Here is a 23,090-nt window from a genome sequence, read left to right as displayed (position 1 = left end):
CCAAGTAGCGCCGTTCTTTGAGCCATACTCGAGGTGACCTAAGAGAGGTCTAAACCAATAGACTGTTTCTCTTGCCACTTGAAGCAGAAAATTTAGCATCAAACTCGACATGCGTCTATTTTGCGTGATTTATAATTGAATTTCTGTCAACGCTGAGATTAATGAGACTTCTAGAATGATACACGAGAGACAATATGGACAAATGAAGCATGGTGACAACGTCAAAGCGGGTTAATGACCATATAAAACAAAATCACATAGGATCCACGGTCTACATTAGATCATTCGAGAGAAAAAATGACACTAGATCATTAGACGAATAAAAATTACCTTAGACCGTTAGAGAGACAAAAAAAGAGTCAGAAGTACTAAAATTAAAAGGTGCGTAGGGTGGGCCTTCGTTTGGCAGAGGGAATCGGGGGTGTTCTGGACCGAGTTATAAGGCCGATGTTTAGAAGACCAACATAAATACTCCCAGGCGTGCTAAGAGGAGTCATGAATAATTTGAGAAATAGAGAAATAAAGATATAATCAGAAGATGCAGTTGGCCTAAAATTACATTTTACTCGGAAAACGAGTTATAAATAGCGCATTTACTAGGGTGTTTTGGGGTGCATCGCCCACTACTGTCACCCGTTAGTGAAATGCGTTATATAATGAAGGTGGCTTAACGTATTTCACTAGTCAGTGGCCCACACTAGTGAGTGGCCCGCCCCATCCGAAACGCGCTTCCCACGCGTCACCTACTATCTTCCACCACACACCATGCCACCAAAACGTTCTGAAAAACGTTCAAAATCACCAGGTAGGGAGGGGAGGATCCTACTAGCAATTGCGGCTAGTCAAAAAGATTCATCTCTATCTATTCGCCAAGCAGCAGCTATTTATAACGTGCCACGCTCTACACTTCGCCATCGAATCAACGGAATGCCAAATCGCGAGGATACACGATCACCACGTCTTAAAATGATATAAGAAGAAGAGGATTCGCTTTGCCAGTGGATACTATCGCTTGATACGCGTGGTGCTTCCCCTAGGCCTTCGCATATTAAAGATATAGCAAATCTTCTACTAGCAACGCGTGGTGATAAACAGCCTTCTTCTATTGGAACTAATTGGGTAACACGCTATATTCAACGTCGACCAGAGCTTTGCACACGATTCTCTAGGCGCTACGACTATCAACGTGCACAAAACGAAGATCCTACTAGCCTACGCGCGTGGTTTAGGCTAGTAGAGCGTACGATTAATGAAAACGGGATCCTTCCTAACGATATCTATAACTTTGATGAAACAGGCTTTGCAATAGGCTTGATATCTACTACTAGAATCGTTACACGGAAGGATCTATACGGTCGGAAGCCTCTACTACAACCTGGAAATCGGGAGTAGGTAACAGCAATTGAATCTATATCGGCAACCGGCTACTCGCTTCCGCCGTGTATAGTATTTAAAGGGAAGGTTTATATTGCTAGCTGGTTTGATAACCTTCCTAGCGACTGGCGATTCGAAATATCACCGAACGGTTGGACTACCGATGATATAGGCCTACGCTGGCTAGAAAAGCTCTTTATTCCAGCAACTACTAGTCGTACGCAAGGCAAATATCGCTTGTTAATATTAGACGGTCATGGAAGCTATCTAACACCACAATTCGACCAAATCTGCCAGCAAAATAACGTTATACCACTCTGTATGCCGCCGTATTCGTCACATCTTCTACAGCCGCTAGATATAGGATGTTTTGCTATCCTAAAGCGCTCATACGGTCGCTTAATCGAGGCCCAAGCTCGCCTAGGATATAACCATATCGACAAGCTCGACTTCCTAGAATCCTATACCCTAGCACGCCAGGAAGCCTTCCTACCTAGCACTATACAATCAAGCTTTGATAAGACTCGGTCGGCATCTAGTGGAACTAGGCCGGCGCTGGCGAAGCTTGATTGTATAGTGCTAGGTAGGAAGGCTTCCTGGCGTGCTAGGGTATAGGATTCTAGGAAGTCGAGCTTGTCGATATGGTTATATCCTAGGCGAGCTTGGGCCTCGATTAAGCGACCGTATGAGCGCTTTAGGATAGCAAAATATCCTATATCTAGCGGCTGTAGAAGATATAACGAATGCGTCGGTATACAGAGTGGTATAACGTTATTTTGCTGGCAGATTTAGTCGAATTATAGTGTTAGATAGCTTCTATGACCGTCTAATATTAATAACCGATATTTACCTTGCGTACGACTAGTAGTCGCTGGAATAAAGAGCTTTTCTAGCTAGCGTAGGCCTATATCGTCGGTAGTCTAACCGTGGTGATACTTCGATTCGCTAGTCTTTCGGTAGGTTATCAAACTAGCTAGTAATATAAACCTTCCCTTCGAATACTATACACAGCGGAAGCGAGTAGCCGGTTGCCGATATAGATTCAATTGCTGTTACCTACTCCCGATTTCTAGGTTGTAGTAGAGGCTTCCGACCGTATAGATCCTTCCGTGTAACGATTCTAGTAGTAGATATTAAGCCTATTGCAAAGCCTGTTTCATCAAAGTTATAGATATCGTTAGGAAGGATCCCGTTTTCATGAATCGTACGCTCTACTAGCCTAAACCACGCGCGTAGGCTAGTAGGATCTTCGTTTTGTACACGTTGATAGTCGTAGCGCCTAGAGAATCGTGTGCAAAGCTCTAGTCGACGTTTAATATAGCGTGTTACCTAGTTAACACCTATATTAGGAGGTAGGAGAGAAGGGAAGATATCACCACGCGCTACTAGTAGAAGATTTGCTATATCTTTAATATGCGAAGGCCTAGGGGAAGCACCACGCGTATCAAGCGATAGTATCCACTGGCAAAGCGAATCCTCTTCCTCTTGTGTCAGTTTATAACTAGTAGAGCGTAAATCAACAATCGAGGCTATCCCTGCGCGTCGTCGGCGAAGCGTTGCTTCTGGCACGCTATATATAGCTGCTGCTTTGCGAATTGATAGATTTGTGTCATTTTTGATAGCTTCAATTGCTAATAGAATTCGGCCTTCCTGTTCAACTGATTTTAAGCGCTTTTCAGAACGTTTTAGTGGCATGGTGTGTGGTGGAAGATAGTAGGTGGCGCGTGGGAAGCGCGTTTTAGATGGGGTGCGTCGCCGGCTAGTGTGCGTCACGGGATAGTGAAATACGTTATTGAATCTATCCTAATACTGGTCGGCCAAATGGCTGCCAGTGAAATACGATAAACGATCAATCAATCAATCAATCTGTAATTCTATTAAACCAATGCAGCCTAACTCGCAGCGTAATGGTTATGTAGGGGCTTCCTCCGGCGGAAGCAAGAGCTATCCCAACGCCAACCCAAGCAGATAGAACGCTTGATACAAAGGAAAATGGCCATATAAAATAAGTCCAGAAACAGACCAGAAACCCGTAATTTAACGTCCGCAAGTAGTCAGCGCCCTCGAATCCCCCTCAGTTCAACCGGCATCTCGGTTGCATGCAGCATACGGCACCACATTGTCATGCTGCTAGGTCCCTATCTCTTCGCTTTCCCGTCTTAGATCGCCTTATTCCAGCAAGCTAGCAGGAGATAAATCTCTTGCTTTGTTCGATTCCGTTCGCCAGTTGTATGATTGCATCTCGTTTCTCGGTAAGTATTGGAGATCTTGTTCCCCACACCCAGCGTCTTCACCACGCTGTCCCTGCCTTTATTCAGTTGCTGGGTGGGCCTAAATGATATCTGTGATATTTGGTAGATCAAGTTTTTAGCCTTGATATAGTACTTCACACTATTTTAATGTTGACCATTTCACTGTTGATTTGACAATGATATTTTCCGCCATCCGGGTGAAGGGGAATATTCTGAATATTGCAGAAATGCTTCGTCAACCTCGGGAGTTTGTCACCAATGCGGCTCATTCATGCGTGGGCAAAACCATAATATGACCAATTGTCGATTATTGGACTTGTTAATATTTCTCTAGAGGTCTGTCTTCTTTGTTCTTGCCAGCCAAATGCTTGCAGCGATGAAAAAAGGAGACAATCGATTGGCGCGACAGGAGCATTGTGTTGTAAATTGAGATGGTTCGTAATGCCCTCTACCATCCAAGGAAGAGTTTGTCCGACTTTGGTCCGACTTTGGTCAGAAGCAACGGAAGAAATCGTACACGACCACCGGGTAAATCGTGGATAAGTGTGAAAAAAATGCTCTAAGTAGTCCTGGGGACCTAGCTTGAAGCCTGAAGCCCGAAGCCTGAAGCCCGAAGCCTCGTAGCTGATAGACAAGCCATTACATCAATCAAGGTACAAGCAATCTCAAAAAGCTTTTCTATCTGTAAAATTTAATGTCAGGTATTTTATTATAGAATTTGAAACCTGCAAAACATACTAAACCAATTACATGTGTTTCCATGCTTTGTCTGGATAATTTCTAGATGCAAGACAAAGGTCTTGAGCGATGAGTAGTGGATACCGGAAAATAATACATTCATGGGTTGAAGTTGTGGACAAAAAACTTGCTGTAGTAGAGATTTGCGACACCTTGAATCAAAGCCATTGCTGGAAGACTCGTAAGTCGGCCATGAGGATGTCTGGCAAATCAATGTCTGGCGGAACAGCGTTTCGAATGGGTTCTTCAAGAGTGATCAGTTTGCATGTGAACCATTCCATTGATCTAGAAAACTCTCATCAAAGTGTCGATATAGATTCACTAGACAGCGGAACCCCAGAAGGTTTGGATTGGACAGGTCATCATCGAGTTTGGGGCTATGGAGGCTAATTCGGAGGGTGATAGGTCCATAACCTTGAATTACATGAGCTCTTTGGAATATTGTTAGACTTCACATGGAAATACAGGTACTTGACTAGAAAGCTAATCTTTGCGTACCTTTCCGAAACCAAAAGCAGCCAAAATAATTTACCGTCGAGTGACAAGTTCTCATCGTCTGATGGAGCTGAAGTCTGACTGTCAGGGACCCCAGAAGTAGAAAGAGTTTTAGCCTCTCTATGAAAGTAATATTCATTTCTTTGGTTTCTCAAGCCGATATGACATCCGTAAAGAAGAAAAGAGATGATAATACTCTGCTGAATTGGGGACGTGACTGGATCGAGATGCCTTCCAGCTTCAGTCGCCTCGTCAGCTAGCGCCTGTTTATACTGCGGTCGAGAACTGTCCTGACCGTGGCTGGCGGTATATTGCGTTGCACTAGCACAGTTGCCGGTCTGTGCGACTACAAACGCGCAGGACGCAGTGACCAGGCAGTAGGAATGAAGAGAATCTGGAGCGGAGTCCACCTGTTCCTGGAGCTTCTCGGGATGCAGAATCAGTACCCTCGCATACACGAAAAGAAGTACTCGGCACACGATTGCACCAGTGGCTTATTTATTAAACTCGGGCTTCTTGAAAACGGGCATGAAATGGTCGGCTTTGGCGACCGAGGATTTCTTGCTCTGACATAGATATTGGCAGACGGAGACAGTGGATGAGATGAGACGTGTGCAGCACTAGCTCCATCGGGATTATTTTCTGGTTGGTCAGCTCTTAGTTCACTCAGGATGTTGGGTGTTCTACCCTGCCGGCCCTTCCGTTGACGTTTTAACAACGAGCGGCACTAGGCCCGCCGAGTGACACTGACTGTAAGGGCGCGCTGTATCACATCGTACTTTCCTTCGCCAACAAGCATCACAGGCTTCTTTGATCATGGGTGTCTCCGGCATCTGGCCTCTGGCGGAAAAGAAAAGGTAGAACAGTCATAGCCACGGCAACGGAGAGAGAGCGGACCAAAGCCGAGCCAAGGTGGGAGGGCCGGCAAAGAAGTTTTGCTAAACTTGGTGCAAGGATACTCGATATTTACAATCTACGGCGCATCGTTGAACCCAAAGTTGATTAATCTTGAACCATTTGCAATTGATGGGTTGCAATCGTTGAAATAACTAGACAAGGCTCGATTTGCTCACGATTTGCTCAAGATTCGCCGACGGGGAGACTCGCCATAACGGAATTTCCCAGACTCTTCTTGAACATGGCTCCGTTTGGTTCAATCTTTGCGACAAGCATATGAATACTGGCAGAATCAACCAGATAACATATGCTGGGAGATAAATGCAACAGCCATTCTGTGCGCGCAGCTAGCTATCTTCTCTTTCCTGAAGACAAATGCTAGATTCTAGATTAGGTCGACTGCTTTGCTGTATTCTCTGCTATATATTCTTTCCATTCCTTCTGTGACTTGAAATGGTTTCGGCCATTGATTCTGTAGTCCACACCAGCATTCACTCGCCAACGATCCTGTGTTCCCTTTCTCTCCTGGCAACATCTCGGGATTGCTAGTACCTTCTTTCCAATAAAGTCAGTTGGGTCTACCGCAAACAAAAGCCCTTCGCTTGCGTAGGCCCCATTATCGTTCTCGATCTCAATAATATTGATCTGTAACACTTCCGGATTAGGATCATTAGGTGGAACAAAATGGTCAAATGTCACGCCATAATAATCAATCACTCTAATTAGATCAGTTAGTCGAGTATATATCTAGTTTTCCTCTAGTGATAAATTCAAAAGAGATATATCATAACTTACGGTTCTGGATACTTCTCGGACACCCAACCCAAGTACTCGTCGCGCACCACTAAGTCACCCGGAATATCTGGAAGAACATCGTGTCCGTAGACTGTCTGGTAAGTCAATCGAGCTAGCTCCGGACCTGCTTGCTGAGGGAACGGTTCGTTCCCAAATTCAGGACGCCAGACAGTATGAGGGAGAAGCTTTTCTATAGCGATTGTTGGGCCTTCGATTTGAATCCTGAGCGGCTTATCCGACGGTGGAAAATGGTAACATCTGGCCGGTGCGAAAATGCATGGAGGGATGAAAAGGGGGAGAGCCATCTGAATGAGTATGAACTTCGATTATATTGGTCTTTTTGCTGTGTCTGAAATTGGCCAGGGGCATGAAGAAGCCGCAAGAGATCTTTAGAGGATTGATTGAAAGTAAGTGTCATTTTACCACAAACCGATATTGGAAGGGCTGGGGGCAGTGTAAGGCACTAATAGCAGGTAACGTGGGGGCCATCGCCACATAACTTTATCTAATGGGTTGATATTCTGCTACTGTCCTTTGTTGGTTGAGGGGCGGCTGGAGCTCCAGCACTTACAGGCAAAGCGTGCTTTCTGGCGCTCTATGAATCCTTACTGCTTGGCTAAGGGATGTTGCTGATACAATCTTGATATCTTTGATCACTAGTAGGATTAATCTTTCCTACCTGGCGATCCTGAGTGTTTTCAGAGCTCTTTGGGGAAAGTATGGGGTAGAAGATGTGATGTGTGGAAACGCTTTTGGTGATGGGATGCTAATTTGATGGGGTGCATAGCTCGTTTGTGGAATACGTCAAGTGGTTCTTTTTCTTGTTGAGTCAACTGTTAATGCAGAGCCAACTAGTGTTGGGGAGAAACAGCCTGCAATAGACTGTTCCTGGTTGGGCGATGTTTTTCTAGTACACTGTCGTTACTGATGTAGTCACACATCTCAGATAGGAGAAATATGCAGTCTACACACTCTTTTACTAAACGGACTGGTTGCCTTTTCGGGAGGCTTTCCTCTGTGGTGTGTGGTAAGTTTTGTTGTTGGTTCGTAGGTCCTTCTCTTCCAGTCAGCATGCCAGACTTACCGCTGAACGACCTAATTCGCTAGTTATGTAGATAACAGGCCCACAATTGTTGATCTATAACTAGTGGACCTAGCAGACACTCCACCCGTATAGTTCTCTCTCGATTTGATCTAAATTTGATCAGCAAAGTCATTTCTAGCTGATTTCATCACAAACTATCTGACATTACGCTTCCTGGCTGGCTATCTATGCACTGGGTTGGATGACGAGATATTCGACTAGCCAACAGATGAGGTCACCGGCAAGGAATAATTATTATAGCGGCTATGTCCCTGCAGAAAATCCTTGGTTAGTGCACGAGACATCAGGGAACACACCACTAAATAGCTGGCGACCCCTGGTCATGTTGTGCCCATCGGTGTTTCATTGAATGTTATATTCCCGTAGTTGTTAGTAGATTGTCATGAAGTGGTGCCTTTCGCTTGCTTTATTGACTGTCTCTAACCAGCAACCATTTCCCATAACAAATAGGTTTCATCCATTATTAGGACGAAGAACGATTCATTACCATTACTTTCACCGCACCGGCATCTATTCACATTTAAGGCGCCCCCTTTCTAGTTATGTGGTGTTTGCCAACTCATTGATCTCCATCTATAAATCCGCTCTACAAAGCCTACCTACTTGCTTACTGGTTATAATTTGTCATTCAGGCCCCAGATCGATCAAGATAGAATGGTCTGCTAGATCCACTCATAGAAAATTTTCTAGTTTCGGGCCCATTACCCCGGCTCATTACCCATATGTTGGAAAATTGCGCGCGTTAGATGAAACCCTCAAAAATACAATGATTCTAAATCTAGGTCCAATGATCAAGGATGCCAACCAAACGAAGCAACAACCTGCCATGCTCGAACAGTATATAATCCTCTTCAGAGTACCCTCATCAGTTCCATTTCCAACTTCCATTTCAATTTCCAACCGAGTCTTCTGCTCTTTCATCAATCACTAAATTTTCTGCCCTTTTCTATTACCAGCCCTGTCAATCAAACGCTGTACGTCCATGATTCACCCATCTATTCTATTTGCCTCGATATAAACTTCACCGGACTACTAACCTTGATGCAGAACATGTGTACCGTATATACTGACTACTGGGAATGCGGCCATAAGCATGGGACACGTCATCATGCCTGTTCGCGCCGTGGTCGTTGTGGGCCCGCCGACTACAGGGATGGGTCTATAATTCCTGGCAACTGTGGTGCAAAAAGTTGTATGACCCCTCCCTCTGATAGATCTCGGCGTTCTCGCTACTGAGTCGATCTACCACCTCCCGATTGGGACATTCAAACCCTTTCATCAACTCAATTGCTTTGATAACTTCACTTTCATTCTGTCTTGAGACCACAGAGCTCTAAGATCAGCATTTGGAATGTTTCATCATATAATGACGAGGCGTTTTTCGATCTCTTTCCTGCCTGCCCTGTCGCCACACGAATTGCAACTTGGTATCCTTTTGCTGCAGTTTATGTACTGATCATATTTGTGGAATCGAATAGACTCAAGGATTGGACTTTTCCTACAGGATAGCTTATATATCTTTCCTCAGCCTTTAGATCCTATGAAGTTCATTCAGAAACCCACTTTTTAACAAACAAGGTCCTCTGTATTCTTCTATTATCTGTCCTATAATCCTGCGACTTGTCTCCTATTCCCTGATTGAAGCTTACTATATTATGCTCTCCAGTATTTCTAGGGATATTATCAATCTACTGAAGCGGAAGTACCGAGTTTTATCTCTACTGGTATAATTTCACTACTAATATGTATTACAAATAAAGGAATATTTTCTCTACTAACTGGTTTTTGTAAATTATCTATTTTCTCTCTAGTCATCACCTACTTACATTCTGATAAACTTTCAATAACTAGTACCCACACTGCTAGTAGAACCGTGACCCCGTGACCCGCGCACGCGCAACCACAACCCGGAAGGGTTGGGGGGCGGTTTAAGGCATTAATAGCTTCCGTCACACACCACGCCATCAAAACGCTCTGAAAACGCTCAAAATCGCCAGATATGGAGGTTAGGATACTAATCGCTATCAAAATTATTCAAAATTGCTCTTGTGAGTCTATACATACTATCGCAGCGCGTTATAATACACCACGTTCAACGCTACGCGATCGGGTTAATAGCAATATTTAGCCGATGGCAGAGCAAATTCCTTTCGATATATCACGAACGTCGCCCACGCTACACAGAGTCAATCAAGTTCGGCAAGGTTCATCATTGCGTCAGATTTAATTACTATCACAAGTTTCGTTCTCTAGAATTGCCAAGGTTGCCACTAACGGTCCCCCCAAAGGGGAGTTTCGGTTCTTTAATCTGTAAAGTAAATTTGTTCGCGATGTGATTTGAGGGAAGATATTTATCTTTGATCTTAGCCTAGGAAGTAGTCCTGTTAGAACATTTGCAGCTGGCGGAAAGGACCTAGGCATTAGATTTCAGGGCGTATGACAGAGTATCAATTATTTGAGCTACATGATTTCTGGCGGGTAAGGCTTTCCCGTCCCGGCCGCCGCCACCTTCGTTTCTGCATCAAGTTTATAGAGTTTTGAATTCACATAGCAGTTGGAAAGGACCAATCTAAAGAGTTAAATTATAGAAATTGTTTCATGCATAAAGACTCTCAAAGTCCATGAAGCAAAAAAAACCATCAGGGCCTCTATGGGTTGATGAATTCCTTCTCAATACATGATTTCCACTCCTCTATGAACCGCTCAACAAACTGATGCTCATAAAAGGCCTCATTATAGTTTTGAGAGATGTGTAACTCCCCATCACGAGTCCAAACGAAAGTAAGCAGGCCCTTCTTGATAGTTTGGACGTCGAGCCACCAGTTTTCAATTTCCAATGTGTACCTCGAGCCCTCGAACCGAGCCCGAAGATTATCATCGACGATTCCAAATGGACTAAACTGTAGGCGAGCCGATAAAGGATCTTGATTAGCAATCTCTATCGGCGGAGCTACCATACTTGCATATAACTGGGCAATTGAGGGCATGGAGCGAAAATGATCCCGAATGTCTTTAGCGAAATGAGATTGTAGAGCCTTGGAAATAGAAGCAAAATCCTTTTCATCATTCAGATTGAAGCCGTGTAGTCGGGCTGTATGGTATAGGCCCGCGGAACCCTCAGCACCATTCCAAGGGGCAGGAAGGTATTTCCGAACATTAAAGATATTGAAGTATATCATGCGACCGTCCAAAGGAGCTGAATTTTGTGAGGCTGTTAGTAACACAGCTGATTGCAATGCAGTTGAGACCGTCAGACCCCGCGTTTTGGCCCCAGAAACGATAAGCTGGGTCTCTTCTTTGGAGAATTTGCGGCTAGTACGGTATGTTTCTCCTGGGATTATATCGGATTTTGCTTCCTTGAATGATGCAATCTGAGGGCCATTGAGAGCGAAGGACAGAACATCCTGGGTTGCCTGCTTCACATCTTCTGTGACCTCGAAGTTTGGAGCAAGCAGCTCATCCATGGTAGGCGCGATGCGGGATATTTCAGATCCATCAAAGACAACCTCTTGAGGGCTCGCGGATAAAATTGACAGGTAAGCATCTTGGATCAGCATTATGCCTATCGCATCTGTCCGCCAATGTGACGCGCGAAATAGGAGCTCTCGCGATGCGGGTACATAGTGAAGTTTGAAAAGAGACGTTGGAGGTAAAACGCGTTGCAGCTTACTAGCATCCAGATCACCTTCCGAATGCACAATGAACGTCTTCTGTAGCCACTGCTCCAAGGCTTCAGAGGTCGGAACTGTGTACTGCAAGTTCTCCCTTTTCTCGTCGGCAACTGCTGCGATACGAGGATGCAAGTGCCGGAGGGCTATCCAGGCGCCTCTCAAGTCAACGATTTCAGGTTTGATACTGAGCTTGACGACGCTGCCGACAATCCAGTCCTCCTTTGAGGAAGCTGCCCCAGTTGAAGCAACAGTCAGATGGAATTTTTCGAGCGTGTCGAAGGGCCGCTCATATACGCCCGTTCTCGTTTCCTCGAGAGCCATTTTGTCGTCTTGCAATTGGAAATCTTGAAAGATTATGTGACTGGGTATGAAGAAGAGTGTTCACTTAAAGATCTATTAGCGCCAAGGGAATTGCGATCAAGGCGGCAAATTATACCGTGCATTAGGTTTATATAATAGGTATCAGTGCGGCTGATAGAATAGACACGCTTGGCCATGGGCCAACTTCGCCCCAATATGGCCCATTGGTTGCCTTTTTCGGAAGCACGACGAAATTGGCCCCCATTCCCAAGTTCAGCTCTACGGTTCACTGGCGGGAGGATGGGGGCGGATTGCGTACTATCAACGTGAAGTGTTGGAGTCCCGCAGGTACAGTCCATGTTTCAAACAGATTCACGCTTTGGGCCACGATCTAAAGATCCCTAGGGATCCATCCACAATCTCCACTTATAGCTCAAAATCCCTCTTGTAATCAGGATTTCATCCTCATTGCATCTAGGCATGACATGCGTTCTCGGCCCTTCTGCAGTTTTAAAAAGGAACGAAAAGAAAGGACGGACTTGCACAAGGTTAAATCGTAGGCTTACTTATAATTTTTTCGAAAGTATCGAGCAATCAAAGAGCCGCCTCATTCGTTATATCTCAGTGCATCATGTCGATGTCACAAACAAGCATTTTCGCCCCGGTTACAAGTTCTATTGGAAAATGATAATTTCGCTAGTTGTTTCACATTTTGCGCGTCATGCCGTTTTCCCAAGTGCGCGTGCGCTACTCTTTATCGCCTGTTTCTATGCCTGAAAATGATAACTAGATGTTTTTCGTATTATTCAGCTCCGATGTGTCCGTGGGCCATGCATTTTACTAGCTGAGGGAGGGGAGAAAATTAGCGTCTGGCTTTGCAGAATTGGCACAAAAACCTCGCACAAAACTCTAAATCTGCAAAAGATTGGTTTTGTTCTTTCCCTCTTCTGGAAAGAAAGGGTGTTTATGTAGAGGTGGGTCAAGGCCCGTGGAATGCCGCTAAAAGTTAGCATGTAGATGGCCAAGAATTTTGCCCGGAATGGAAGGAAGTGCGATCTCCATGTATATATCAATTGGATCAAGTTACTAGGAAATATCATGCTTTAATCGGATTTGGGGATAATTTTCAGCGGCTTTATAAACACAAATATAGGAGAGTTCTCTCCCACCCAGGCTCTAATCGGCTGTGCTTTGAACTGGTCTCCGAAAGCTCGAATATCTTCTCTTCATGTGCACCATGGGGGTCTTTGATGACAGAACAATTCCCACACCCAACAGCCTTCCCAATGTTCGAGCAGATGCTCAGCGCGTTTTTGAGGTCCTCCAATCCGGCGGAGTGGTTATCCTACCGACCGAAGTCGGATATGGATTTATGGCCACCTCAACAGAAGCTATCGACCGAGCTTTTGCCGCGAAGCGACGTCGACCAGGCCACTCCCAGGGTCTTTACGGGACGCATGAGTTACATCAAAAACTTCACGTATTAGATGACCGGCGGTTTGAAATGACACGCGTGCTAGTCGAAGATCTGGATATGAGCCTCATGGCCGTTGCGCCCTGCAATCAAGACCATCATCTCCTCCAAGCGTTATCCCCAGAAACTAGGTCTAAGGTCATAAAAGACGACACTATTGCGATGTTCATCAGTACAAGCTCGCTAATCAGAGAGGTCTGCCGTTTGAATGCTACTTCGGGCCAACTCATGGTTGGGTCCAGCGCGAACGTGTCAGGCGGTGGGCAGAAGTTCCGTGTCGAGGACATTGAGGATGAAGTCAAGGAAGCAGCGGATTTGATTGTCGACTACGGCCTGCAGCGATATCATATATATGGACGGGCCTCACTCATTATGGATTTCGGCCAGATGAAGGTTTTACGAATGGGTTCGTGTTATGAACTATTCCGCGAGCGTATGCGGAAATTTTGGGGGTGGAGTTGCCCAAAGACCCTGATTACAACACTGATCGTGACTGAAATCGCTGTTGAAGATTGACTACCGACTCCCTGTCTGACGAAATTGCTCCAAATATTTGCAATCGTTCGGTATGATGCTTAGTCTTTCATAACTTCATCGGTTGATGTAATATCAATTGTACCACCGAAATTATAACTTTGATATTTTGCTGAAGCCAAGTTGCCGACAGGGGTTCAGGAAATTCATGAGTTTGCTATTTAATATTTGATGTCTGAAAGAGACACAAGAGGCACCACTTTTCATTCCAATCTTCAATGACCAAAAAAAAAGTTAACGCATAGACATCATCAACCATTCGTAAGAGTCTACTCCGCATAGATCCGCTGCTCGGATATCAGGGTGACGTTCCCGCTGTCCGTCATGTTGACGTTTCGCTCAACTAGAACTCCAGAATGCGATTTAAATGACGCTACTGCCGTATTTCACTTCTGCTACGTTAGTGTCAGTCCGACAACACGAGGATAATTTTACAAATTCATTCTTGTTTCTCACCGATTTTGGAAAATGGCTTCGAAGGTAGTGGGCGGCCTACACAAAGCACAGGAGGCAGTACAGCGAGCCAGCTCGAAAGAAAAGAAGATAGTGGATCTAGAGAATGACACAGCAAATATCAACTCCAAGCAGCCTCTGACTACTGACCATGGCGTTCGGGTCGAAAATACAGACCAGTGGTTGCGAGTGGTTGACGACAAACATACAGGTCCATCTTTACTAGAGGATCAGCTAGCACGGGAAAAGGTATTGTACAATCAAAACCTCGAAATCCAAAGAATATTTCATGTTGAATCTTTGACAGATCACCCGATTCGATCATGAACGTATTCCCGAAAGGGTGGTTCATGCCCGGGGCACTGGAGCCTTCGGCAATTTCAAGCTGCACAAGAGCATCGAGCAGCTCTCGTGCGCGAATGTCCTCACAGACACTACCAGAAACACACCGGTATTTGTGCGTTTCTCAACAGTACAGGGAAGCAGAGGAAGCGCAGATACAGTCAGGGATGTTCGGGGATTTGCTGTTAAGTTCTACACGGACGAAGGGATCTGGGATCTTGTGGGAAATAATATTCCCGTTTTTTTTATCCAGGATGCTGTGAAATTTCCAGACTTTGGTACGTGTATAGCCCTGCCCTGCTATGCTTCGATCTGAAATAAGCTCTGATCTCGGCCTCAGTTCATGCGGTGAAGCCGGAACCTCACAACGAAGTGCCCCAGGGTCAATCTGCCCATAATAATTTCTGGGACTTTGTCTATCTGCATTCTGAGGCCACGCATATGGTAATGTGGGCAATGTCGGACCGGGCGATTCCACGATCCTTCCGAATGATGCAAGGCTTCGGAGTCAACACATTTGTTCTCGTCAACAAAGCCGGTAAACGGCACTTTGTTAAATTTCACTGGATACCACATCTTGGTGTGCATTCTCTGGTTTGGGACGAGAGTCTTAAAATAGCCGGACAGGATCCCGATTTTCATCGCAAAGATCTGATGGAAGCTATCAACAACAAAATCTACCCGAAATGGGACTTTGCAATCCAAGTGATTCCAGAGGAACAGCAAGACGCGTTCGACTTTGACGTTCTCGACGCAACCAAAATTTGGCCAGAGGACCTTGTTCCTCTGCAGGTCATCGGCGAGATGGAACTCAACCGGAACGTCGATGAATTCTTCCCCCAAACGGAACAAGTAGCATTCTGCACGAGCCATATAGTCCCCGGAATCGACTTCTCCGACGATCCACTTTTGCAAGGCCGGAACTTTTCCTACTTCGACACGCAGATCAGCCGCCTTGGGCCAAATTGGGAGGAGCTGCCAATCAATAGGCCCGTGTGTCCAGTACTCAACCACAATCGCGATGGGAAAATGCGACACCGTATCACGCAGGGCACAGTGAACTACTGGCCAAATCGGTTCGAGAACTGCCCCCCGACGAATGCAACCGGTGACGGCGGAGGGTTCCAAACCTATCCGGAGACTGTCCGAGGCACGAAACGGCGTGCTCTGAGCGCTAAGTTCGGCGACCATATAAGCCAGGCACAGCTCTTCTATAACTCGCTTGCCGATCACGAGAAATTGCACGTGCGCAAGGCACTTGGGTTCGAATTAGACCATTGCGATGACCCTATGGTATACACGCGTGTTGCCGGCCACCAGCTCGCAGAAATCGATCTGGCACTGGCACAGGCAGTCGCCGAGCTCGTAGGCGCCCCGGTGCCAGAGCGTGCGTTGAGCACGAATATTGGAAAACAGGCGCCTCGGCTTTCGCAGACTGAGTTCATGCCCATCAGGCCGACTATAGCAAGCCGACATGTGGCGATTCTCATCGGCGATGGGTTCGACGCTGTGGCTTACGCCGGTTTGGTGGCTGCCGTGAAGGCTGCCAAGGGCCTGCCGGTCATTGTTGGCACGAGACGAAATCGCATCTATGCAGACGGAGAGATGCCAAGTGGAAAAGGAACGGGAGGTGGCATTATTCCAGACCATCAGTTCGACGGAGTACGATCGACATTGTTCGATGCTACCTTCGTCCCTGGCGGTCCACACATCAAAGAACTGGCCCAGAACAGCCAGGTTGAACACTGGATTGCAGAGTCCTTTGGACATCTAAAAGCTTTAGGAGCCACTGGGGAAGCCGTCGAGCTTGTCAAAAACTCTCTCGAGGCTGTCAAAGAGTTACAGGTTGCGTCATCATCGGAACCGGTGGAGTGGTATGGCGTTGTCACTGCTGGGGGTATACAGAAGCCCGAGAGCTTCAAGGAAACGGCTAATATCGTTCGAGAGGCGAAGGACTTCGTTGGAATGTTTTTTTTCCAGATTGCGCAACATCGAAATTATCAACGGGAGTTGGCCGGGCTGGCATCAGCCGTGGCATTTTAGCATAAAACGCTTTTAGGTTACTGCAATTCAATGGGGTTTATTTCTGAATTATGTTTTAGAAAAATAAATTGACTGTTGCTTATTCATGAGGCGAGTTCCGCACATAGGTCATGAAATACAGAATACATACGTCTGTCAAGCTGAGACAGACCATATTTGATCTTTCCAGAAATAGCTTACAGTCGATATATTAAGAATAGGAGAGATAAAGGTCCGAGGTTCTCGAAGCAATTGTTGTATTCTTGATCAAAATCAGAAGATCTATCAAACAAAGAAGCCTTTTTTTTAGGACAACGAGCTCAAATGAACAGTCTGTACAAGTGGAAGACGAGGGTATATAGGTCAAGGAGCGTGATGAAATGGTTTCGTGAAGGGCAAAAGAAACCCCCAAAAAGGCAAACGCAAAACAATATCCAAATCCAATATGCATATGTGTATGGAAACATGCCAGAAGAAAACGTTCGAATATGTCATGAATCGCTCAATTAGTGGAAATGATGGGAAAAGGAGAAACAAATACAAGAGACTGATCGAAATGGTGCTTAGGCCCAGCGCCAACCGGAGTCCTGGGAGCCTTTGCGCTTCATGACGGACCGGAGCAAACTGTCTTTGCCGCGGGGTGCGAATGGGTTGCGCTCAGTTTTTCGGCGCTGTTGTTGGAGGAGCTCCACAGCGGCGTCCACGTCAATGCCCTCTCCAGTATCTGTGATCTTCAGGGCCCATTTGACGTCGTCTGCGTTGAACCCGAGTTCGTGTACCATTTTGTTGATGGCCCGGTCGACTGGGTCTTGTACCTGGGGGCGAAAATTGGGAGGTGCCAGCGCAGATTGGGGCGGTGGGCTGCGCGTGAATGGAATGAAGGATTCGGGATATTGTAAAGGAGGAGGAGTGCGATTCGGAGTGCGAGGACTAGCGTACACGGTCGAGGCGGATGTAGGGTCATATGTCAGAGCGGGAACGGAGGGAACGGGTGGAACGGGTGGAACGGGTGGAACGGGTGGGACCGGCGTCGCGTTTCGTGTGAGAGTGCCATCTAGATTGTGGAGGATGGTGCTAAACTCAGACATGGGCCGTTCGTCGGCGAAGGTGGTTTTCAACTTGCGAATATCCCCAGAGCGCATGCGGCGGATGCGCAGTTCATCTTGGAACTGTTTTCTGCGCTCGCTGGTTTCCACGCTCGATTTGGATCGGTCGCGCCGGCTCCCGTTGGATGCCAGGACAACTCGCTCTCTAGCTTCGTAGACGCGCGCAATGGCCTCCTTGAAGAATGACGATCGACTGGTCCCTGTTTCGGTCAGCTCCCACCTGGTCAGTCCGGCTGACTTGGCCCTGCTGAAGGTCGCGGCTGTAGCCTCGGCGGGGCAAAGGGAGCTGAGAGTCAAGACGGCTGAGAGGCCAAGGCTAAGAATCCATGAAGTCCACTCCTCTGAAAAGATCGTTAGTAAACAGTTCTTGGACATCGAAATTTTCAAAGTCGCTCACCGAGCACGGCCTCTTCGCGCCCCGAGTCGCCTTCCTGGACATTCATTCCATCATAAATACCCACCTTTCGAGCCTCCCTGCACTGTCCGTGCAATGGCTGCAACAGCACTCCCAGGCAGGTCCAAATCTCAGTCATATCGTACAGTTGCTTCGGGGAAAGTCCCTGGGAGCCGTTTCCACGGGCGAACCCCTCCGGAGGTTCGAACAAAACATCGGTGATGCCAAAGGGGTGGCACATGGTGGAGGAAGCCGTATTCAAGCTCCTCGCCTTGGAACCACCCTTCAACCAATCGATCTGACCCTCCAGATCATTTTCGCGACCCTTCCCGCTGCCGAAAATGCGACAGAAAGTCCAGACACGCCAGAAAGCAGCGTCAACTTCCTCAGCGCGAGTAATATCCACGCCAGAAAGACCTTTAACCGTGTCACGGCGTAAAAACGGAGTACACCGAATCAGGATCATTGATTTGAGCTGCGCCAGGGTGTAAATGTCCCGGGCGTACCGGTCGAGGTACAACGTCGGGGTATATTCCGGGACCTGCGCATCCGGCTGGAGGAGCGGCAGCCAGTCGATGTCCCATGGCGGGCTCATCTCGCGCAGTTCCCATGCAGGTGGAGACATTTTGAAGAGGGTGTTTTTCATCAGGGGTAGCTCGCGCCGCTTGAAGATGCGATAGAAGCGTTTATTGACCAGGACAAAATTAAAGAGGTCATCCAGTGAGCCAATCCGCTCCATGATCAACATGATCAAATGATCCCCCATCTCGATGGGGAAATCCAGATTGGTATAGACATAGTTGGCTGGGAACTCGGTCGCGGTCGGCGACGCGGGCGTGGCGGCGAGCTCATAGATCTGCTCGGGCGGCAGCTGGACGCTGCTGGCGCGGGCGGTCGAAATGAGCGAGAGGCGTTTTTTGGCACACGAGACGAAGATTTTCTCGTCACTTGGAGGCGTGATGCGCAGCGCCATGCTGGACTCTTTGGCATTACTGCCCCCCGAGTCTGCGGGGTGGTCAGAGTATTTTGGAGATTGTGGTAGCGTGGGGCGGGTGGCGACGGATCCCGCGGCGACTCCCGTCTGGTCCTGAGTGTCCGAGAGCGTGCAGAACTGGTCTGGTTTGACGGTTAGATCATGGGTTTGAAGACGAGGAAGTTGCAGCAGCAGTTCCCGCTTGGAGACCGCCCAATCGAGGTCCCAGTCCAGCGTAGGATCGGAGTGTGACGACGACACGCGCGGCAGGCCGACGGGCAGCTCGTTGGACGTCGGTGGGTCCAACGAGGTTTCTGACCACGAACTCGTCACATCCGCACGGGTCTCCACTCGGCCAGCGCCTGAAGGACTTGCAGGCCGTGCAGGACCTAAAGGACCTGAAGGACCTGAGGGACCTGACGGACCTGACGGACCTGAGCCCCGCTTGAATGGAGTCGCCAACAACGGCCTTGTTGCCTGCTTGACTGCGGCCCCCTCTTCCCGGAATTGGCGCTTGGTCCCTTTGGTTGTCTGGGTCCGTTTGAGCATACTCGGTCGCGCAGACTTCTCAGGCTCTCCGTATGTCGACATCCCCGGGTAACCGATTGTGTCGGTCTTGCTGTTCTTGTCCTTGATTAATGATCGCGATCGAGAGCTGCGCACCCCTGGTAGGTGCTGTAATTGGGAGTGCGGCGTGGTGGATGGGAGGGGCGGCGCCGGGCGCGTAGCCACCAAATCACCGTGATGCCGACTGTTCTGGACGGGCCCGTCGCGAACCAGCAGCGCTTGTTGCTTCATGGTCGGTTCGCGGGTGAGGTCCGCCAACGTATATTCAAGTTCCTCTGCAGCCTGCGATAAAGTAGGCAGCGGGCGAGGATGCGGATGAGAGTGCGGTGGTTGACTCTTTATCTCGACGACCCATTCTGGACGACGGCCCCCTGGAGGCTGTGATGGCGCCTCGCCCCCACACTCCTGGCACTTTGGGTCGGATGGGCTTTGAGACATGAGCGCTCTCTGCAAATCGGCCCGGCAACCAGAAGTATGGCGCAAGGTTGAATCCTTTGCGGCATGGAGGAAGTTATAGCGACGGATCTCCAAGGGACTGGGCTCCGTGACGGGTTCGAGTGGGAGGGGTTTATTCTTGAGCTCACTCAATGATCCTTTGGTCGCCAACCATTTTGGTCGTCTGGGTTGGATCCACGCAGGCACCTGCAGCAGAGGAGACCGGGATGCCACTGGTGACGCTCGCGATGGACAGGAAGATAAGACATCATCGAAGACGCCCGCGGCCCCCGGTGACGGGATCGAATAGGCGTCGACCTCCGCATACGGAGGTCGCTCCTCACTCCAGGTCCATTCAGTGTCTACGCTCGTGATCGAGGTGCGACGACTGTAACACGACGACACACAGTCGAACATCTCCTCAAGCCCAGAGCTAGGTGAGGAGTGCGTCGTCGGCACCGGGCCGTTATCAATCCTGCTCGCATTGTTCCCAGCATCCACCGAATGTTGATATAGATTTTGTACCCGCTTCTCGAGCTCACTCTCAAAGATCGAGCAACTGGACGGGGGGTTCTCCGGCCCTCTGCAACTGAGGATCCAATCGAGAAATTCGTAGATAGTTCGGGGAAGAATCGCCGCAGCGCAGAACCGGAGCGGGTTGGAGGCCGATCGTCGGATAATGGCGAGATATCAGACTCCTCGTCGGAGTCATATGGGGTGTCGAGATAGATGATCGTCTGCAATGACTCTTGTGGGGACACCGACCGAGTCGATTCACGGAACTCTAGTGAGCTCCTGACGAGATCCATATTGGACGAGTCCTTATCCTTAGTATGTTTATCTGATGCTCCAGATGGTTTGGGAAGAGTCCAGGATACTGTGGGTTCACTTGCAGTCTGCAGCGACGACGCAGCCCCAAATGGCTTCATCCACGTTGGGTCCTTTTGCAGGTCTTTATGCCTCCTGGGTTCGGCAATACTGGTCGCACGCACACCTGTATGCACAGGATGAGTTGCATATATCTCGTCGCTCTTGATACGAGGCTGGAAAAAACCATCCTTCAACTTGCGTGGGGAGGAGATATGATGGCCCTTTTTGTGCTTGTACCTCTTCTGATTCGTAGAACTCCGGCGTGCTCGAATGAGCGGGAAAGTGCGAGGCGAGACCATCGGGAATTCTTTTGCTTTGGCCTACGTTTTAGTGACCAGGCATTGTTCGACCAAGTCTTTGTCTGGATCTAGTTTTAGTCTGTTGGGATCTCTTTCACAAGGGCAGACATGGCCATCGAGACTATAGCTCGGGTCCGTACTATTGGACGTACCACAGAATCGACGACTCGGCTGACTCCTGCGGAGTCTCGGGGAGGCTGCTTGCGACGTTGACAGGGGGTGAATATTCCTTGTCTTCCACTTGCGGTGGCGACGTCTGCTGCAGAGACAAAGAGGAGCCGTGGCCGGGATGCAGTCGCGGCACCCTTCGATGCTGCCAGCAAGATAGAATGGCAGTGACCGTCAACCAATCCACAGGCAAAATGGGAGAGGTACTCAAGACGGAAGATTAGATTGAGAGTGTTGAAAGCCGTAGAGTATCTAGAAGAGGAGTGTTATAGGATCGACTTCGCAAGAAGCTGGAGACGCCCTTGCTGGATGGGACGACTACTTAAAGAGGTCTCAGTGTTTCCCATCTGCGAAGATTTCCTTTCTGCGACTACTGGGCCTTCTCGGCCTGTTGGGAACAAAATAAGCAATAGGTCATGATGAATATCTAAATCCGTCAAGATGTACTACATCGTGTACGGGTGGATCGCCCACGCTGCAGGCCTCCACCATGCGACCTTGCCCAGTTTGTACAGTGTCCTAAGTGAACGTGCTATTTCTATATTACGGACACGAGAATGGGAGCTAAGGTAGAAGTGCAAACCGGAAATGGAATTGGAAACGGGCAGCCAGAGAGCGGTTGAGTCTATACACGGAGCAAGAACGCCAAGAACCCGGTTCTACGGGGCGTCAAGCCCCAAATGCCACATCCAGCCATTCAGAGCGGTGCCCTAGCACAAATAACCTAGATTGAGAAGAACTAGGTCCTCAAAATCTCTACAAACTGGAAATCCACCCGCATCGAGCCACTGTACGGGCCATATCCATAGATATTATTCAACCAGGCCCGTATTTTGGGCCTCGTACTTGCCTCGTACTCCGAAGCCTCTTCTTCCCACATTCGACGATCGGCGCCCGGTCTCGTCCCGGATGATCGGCAAACACGAACACTGAGGAAACGCAAACCCCAAAAATAACCAGGCGAACACGAGCCACCCGCCACGCGGAAGAAGGCTTGTCAGTTGATCCTGTCCTGGGCACGATGACGAGGAACTACGAACAGACTAGGCGATCGTCGTCAAGTCCTTTCTTTATTAGACCCTCGCCTACGGATCTCAATACGTGAAGAGTTAGTTTCTAATTCGGTCATTGTACCGTGGTGTCCACTAGACCCCAGAAAATACCTCGGAAAAAGCAGCTTGTACGCAGGGTTCGAGCTTGTCAGCCACCCTTATCCATGACAATCATAGTCAGTGCAACGGATTTGATGGCCTCGATTTTTCTAAAGGCGGGCACTGTATCTCGCTGGGATCTATCTCAGCCTGCAAGAGAGTGCCCATCATAGCCCTTCGTGCGTAGGAGATCTCAGTTCTGTGGGCAATGGCATGCATAATACGCCCCGATGCAGCCCTTGCGCTTACTCAGATCGGTGTCACCACATCGTTCACTAACCAACCAACTGACACGAGCATTGCAAATTCCTTCTGCGAGACTGGTGATGCATGCACTCCTATTGCAGCTGGCTAACAATGACTCTTGGGGGCAACTAGTGCTCTCTGACCTTGGATGTTTGCCGCCCCCGCAGGGGCGGCAAATCCATGCATCTGTCTGGGTGTTCTGCGCTATTGCCGATGCCTGCTTATTGAAGAGTGAGTTTGACCCCATAGGGCGATAGATATGGTGTTCTCAATCTGAACTTATTGAATTTGGAGGATCGAACCATTGCTCATCGACCGGCAACATAGTCAAGCTAAATTTTGAAGCAACGCACCCTACGCCCAGACTACTATGCCATGAACACGAGGCACTCGTTCTTTACTCCTTGCCCTCCACCTTCTGGAATCAAA

At 48.2% G+C, this 23,090-nt stretch overlaps 5 protein-coding genes across 5 annotated transcripts; 2 read left to right on the top strand and 3 right to left on the bottom strand.

Annotated features, from left to right (window-relative positions):
- Positions 1-6,146: 6,146 nt before the first annotated feature.
- On the bottom strand, positions 6,147-6,856 carry N7462_010432 (uncharacterized protein; the record flags this gene model as incomplete). The annotated part of the gene is made up of 2 exons (XM_057082146.1): positions 6,147-6,474; positions 6,552-6,856. The coding sequence occupies 2 exons, from the start codon at positions 6,854-6,856 to the stop codon at positions 6,147-6,149; spliced, it is 633 nt and encodes a 210-aa protein (XP_056929186.1).
- Positions 6,857-10,304: 3,448 nt separating this feature from the next.
- Positions 10,305-11,648, bottom strand: N7462_010431 (uncharacterized protein; the record flags this gene model as incomplete). Its single annotated transcript, XM_057082145.1, has 1 exon — positions 10,305-11,648. The coding sequence occupies one exon, from the start codon at positions 11,646-11,648 to the stop codon at positions 10,305-10,307; it is 1,344 nt and encodes a 447-aa protein (XP_056929185.1).
- A 1,216-nt stretch (positions 11,649-12,864) lies between these two features.
- Positions 12,865-13,617, top strand: N7462_010430 (L-threonylcarbamoyladenylate synthase; the record flags this gene model as incomplete). Its single annotated transcript, XM_057082144.1, has 1 exon — positions 12,865-13,617. One exon carries the CDS (start codon positions 12,865-12,867, stop codon positions 13,615-13,617), a length of 753 nt encoding a protein of 250 aa, XP_056929184.1.
- Positions 13,618-14,103: 486 nt separating this feature from the next.
- On the top strand, positions 14,104-16,473 carry catA (catalase catA; the record flags this gene model as incomplete). Its single annotated transcript, XM_057082143.1, has 3 exons — positions 14,104-14,337; positions 14,396-14,708; positions 14,771-16,473. 3 exons carry the CDS (start codon positions 14,104-14,106, stop codon positions 16,471-16,473), a joined length of 2,250 nt encoding a protein of 749 aa, XP_056929183.1.
- Positions 16,474-17,015: 542 nt separating this feature from the next.
- N7462_010428 (uncharacterized protein) lies at positions 17,016-21,096 on the bottom strand (the record flags this gene model as incomplete). The annotated part of the gene is made up of 4 exons (XM_057082142.1): positions 17,016-17,899; positions 17,956-19,287; positions 19,360-20,402; positions 20,453-21,096. 4 exons carry the CDS (start codon positions 21,094-21,096, stop codon positions 17,016-17,018), a joined length of 3,903 nt encoding a protein of 1,300 aa, XP_056929182.1.
- Positions 21,097-23,090: the final 1,994 nt, after the last annotated feature.

This window comes from Penicillium macrosclerotiorum (genome assembly GCF_028827735.1).
Source record: "Penicillium macrosclerotiorum strain IBT 26536 chromosome Unknown utg000010l_segment0_segment0, whole genome shotgun sequence".
NCBI classification, from domain to species: Eukaryota; Fungi; Ascomycota; class Eurotiomycetes; order Eurotiales; family Aspergillaceae; genus Penicillium; species Penicillium macrosclerotiorum.
Note: the sequence above shows the minus strand (reverse complement) of the source record. Positions and strands in the feature narration are given on the sequence as shown.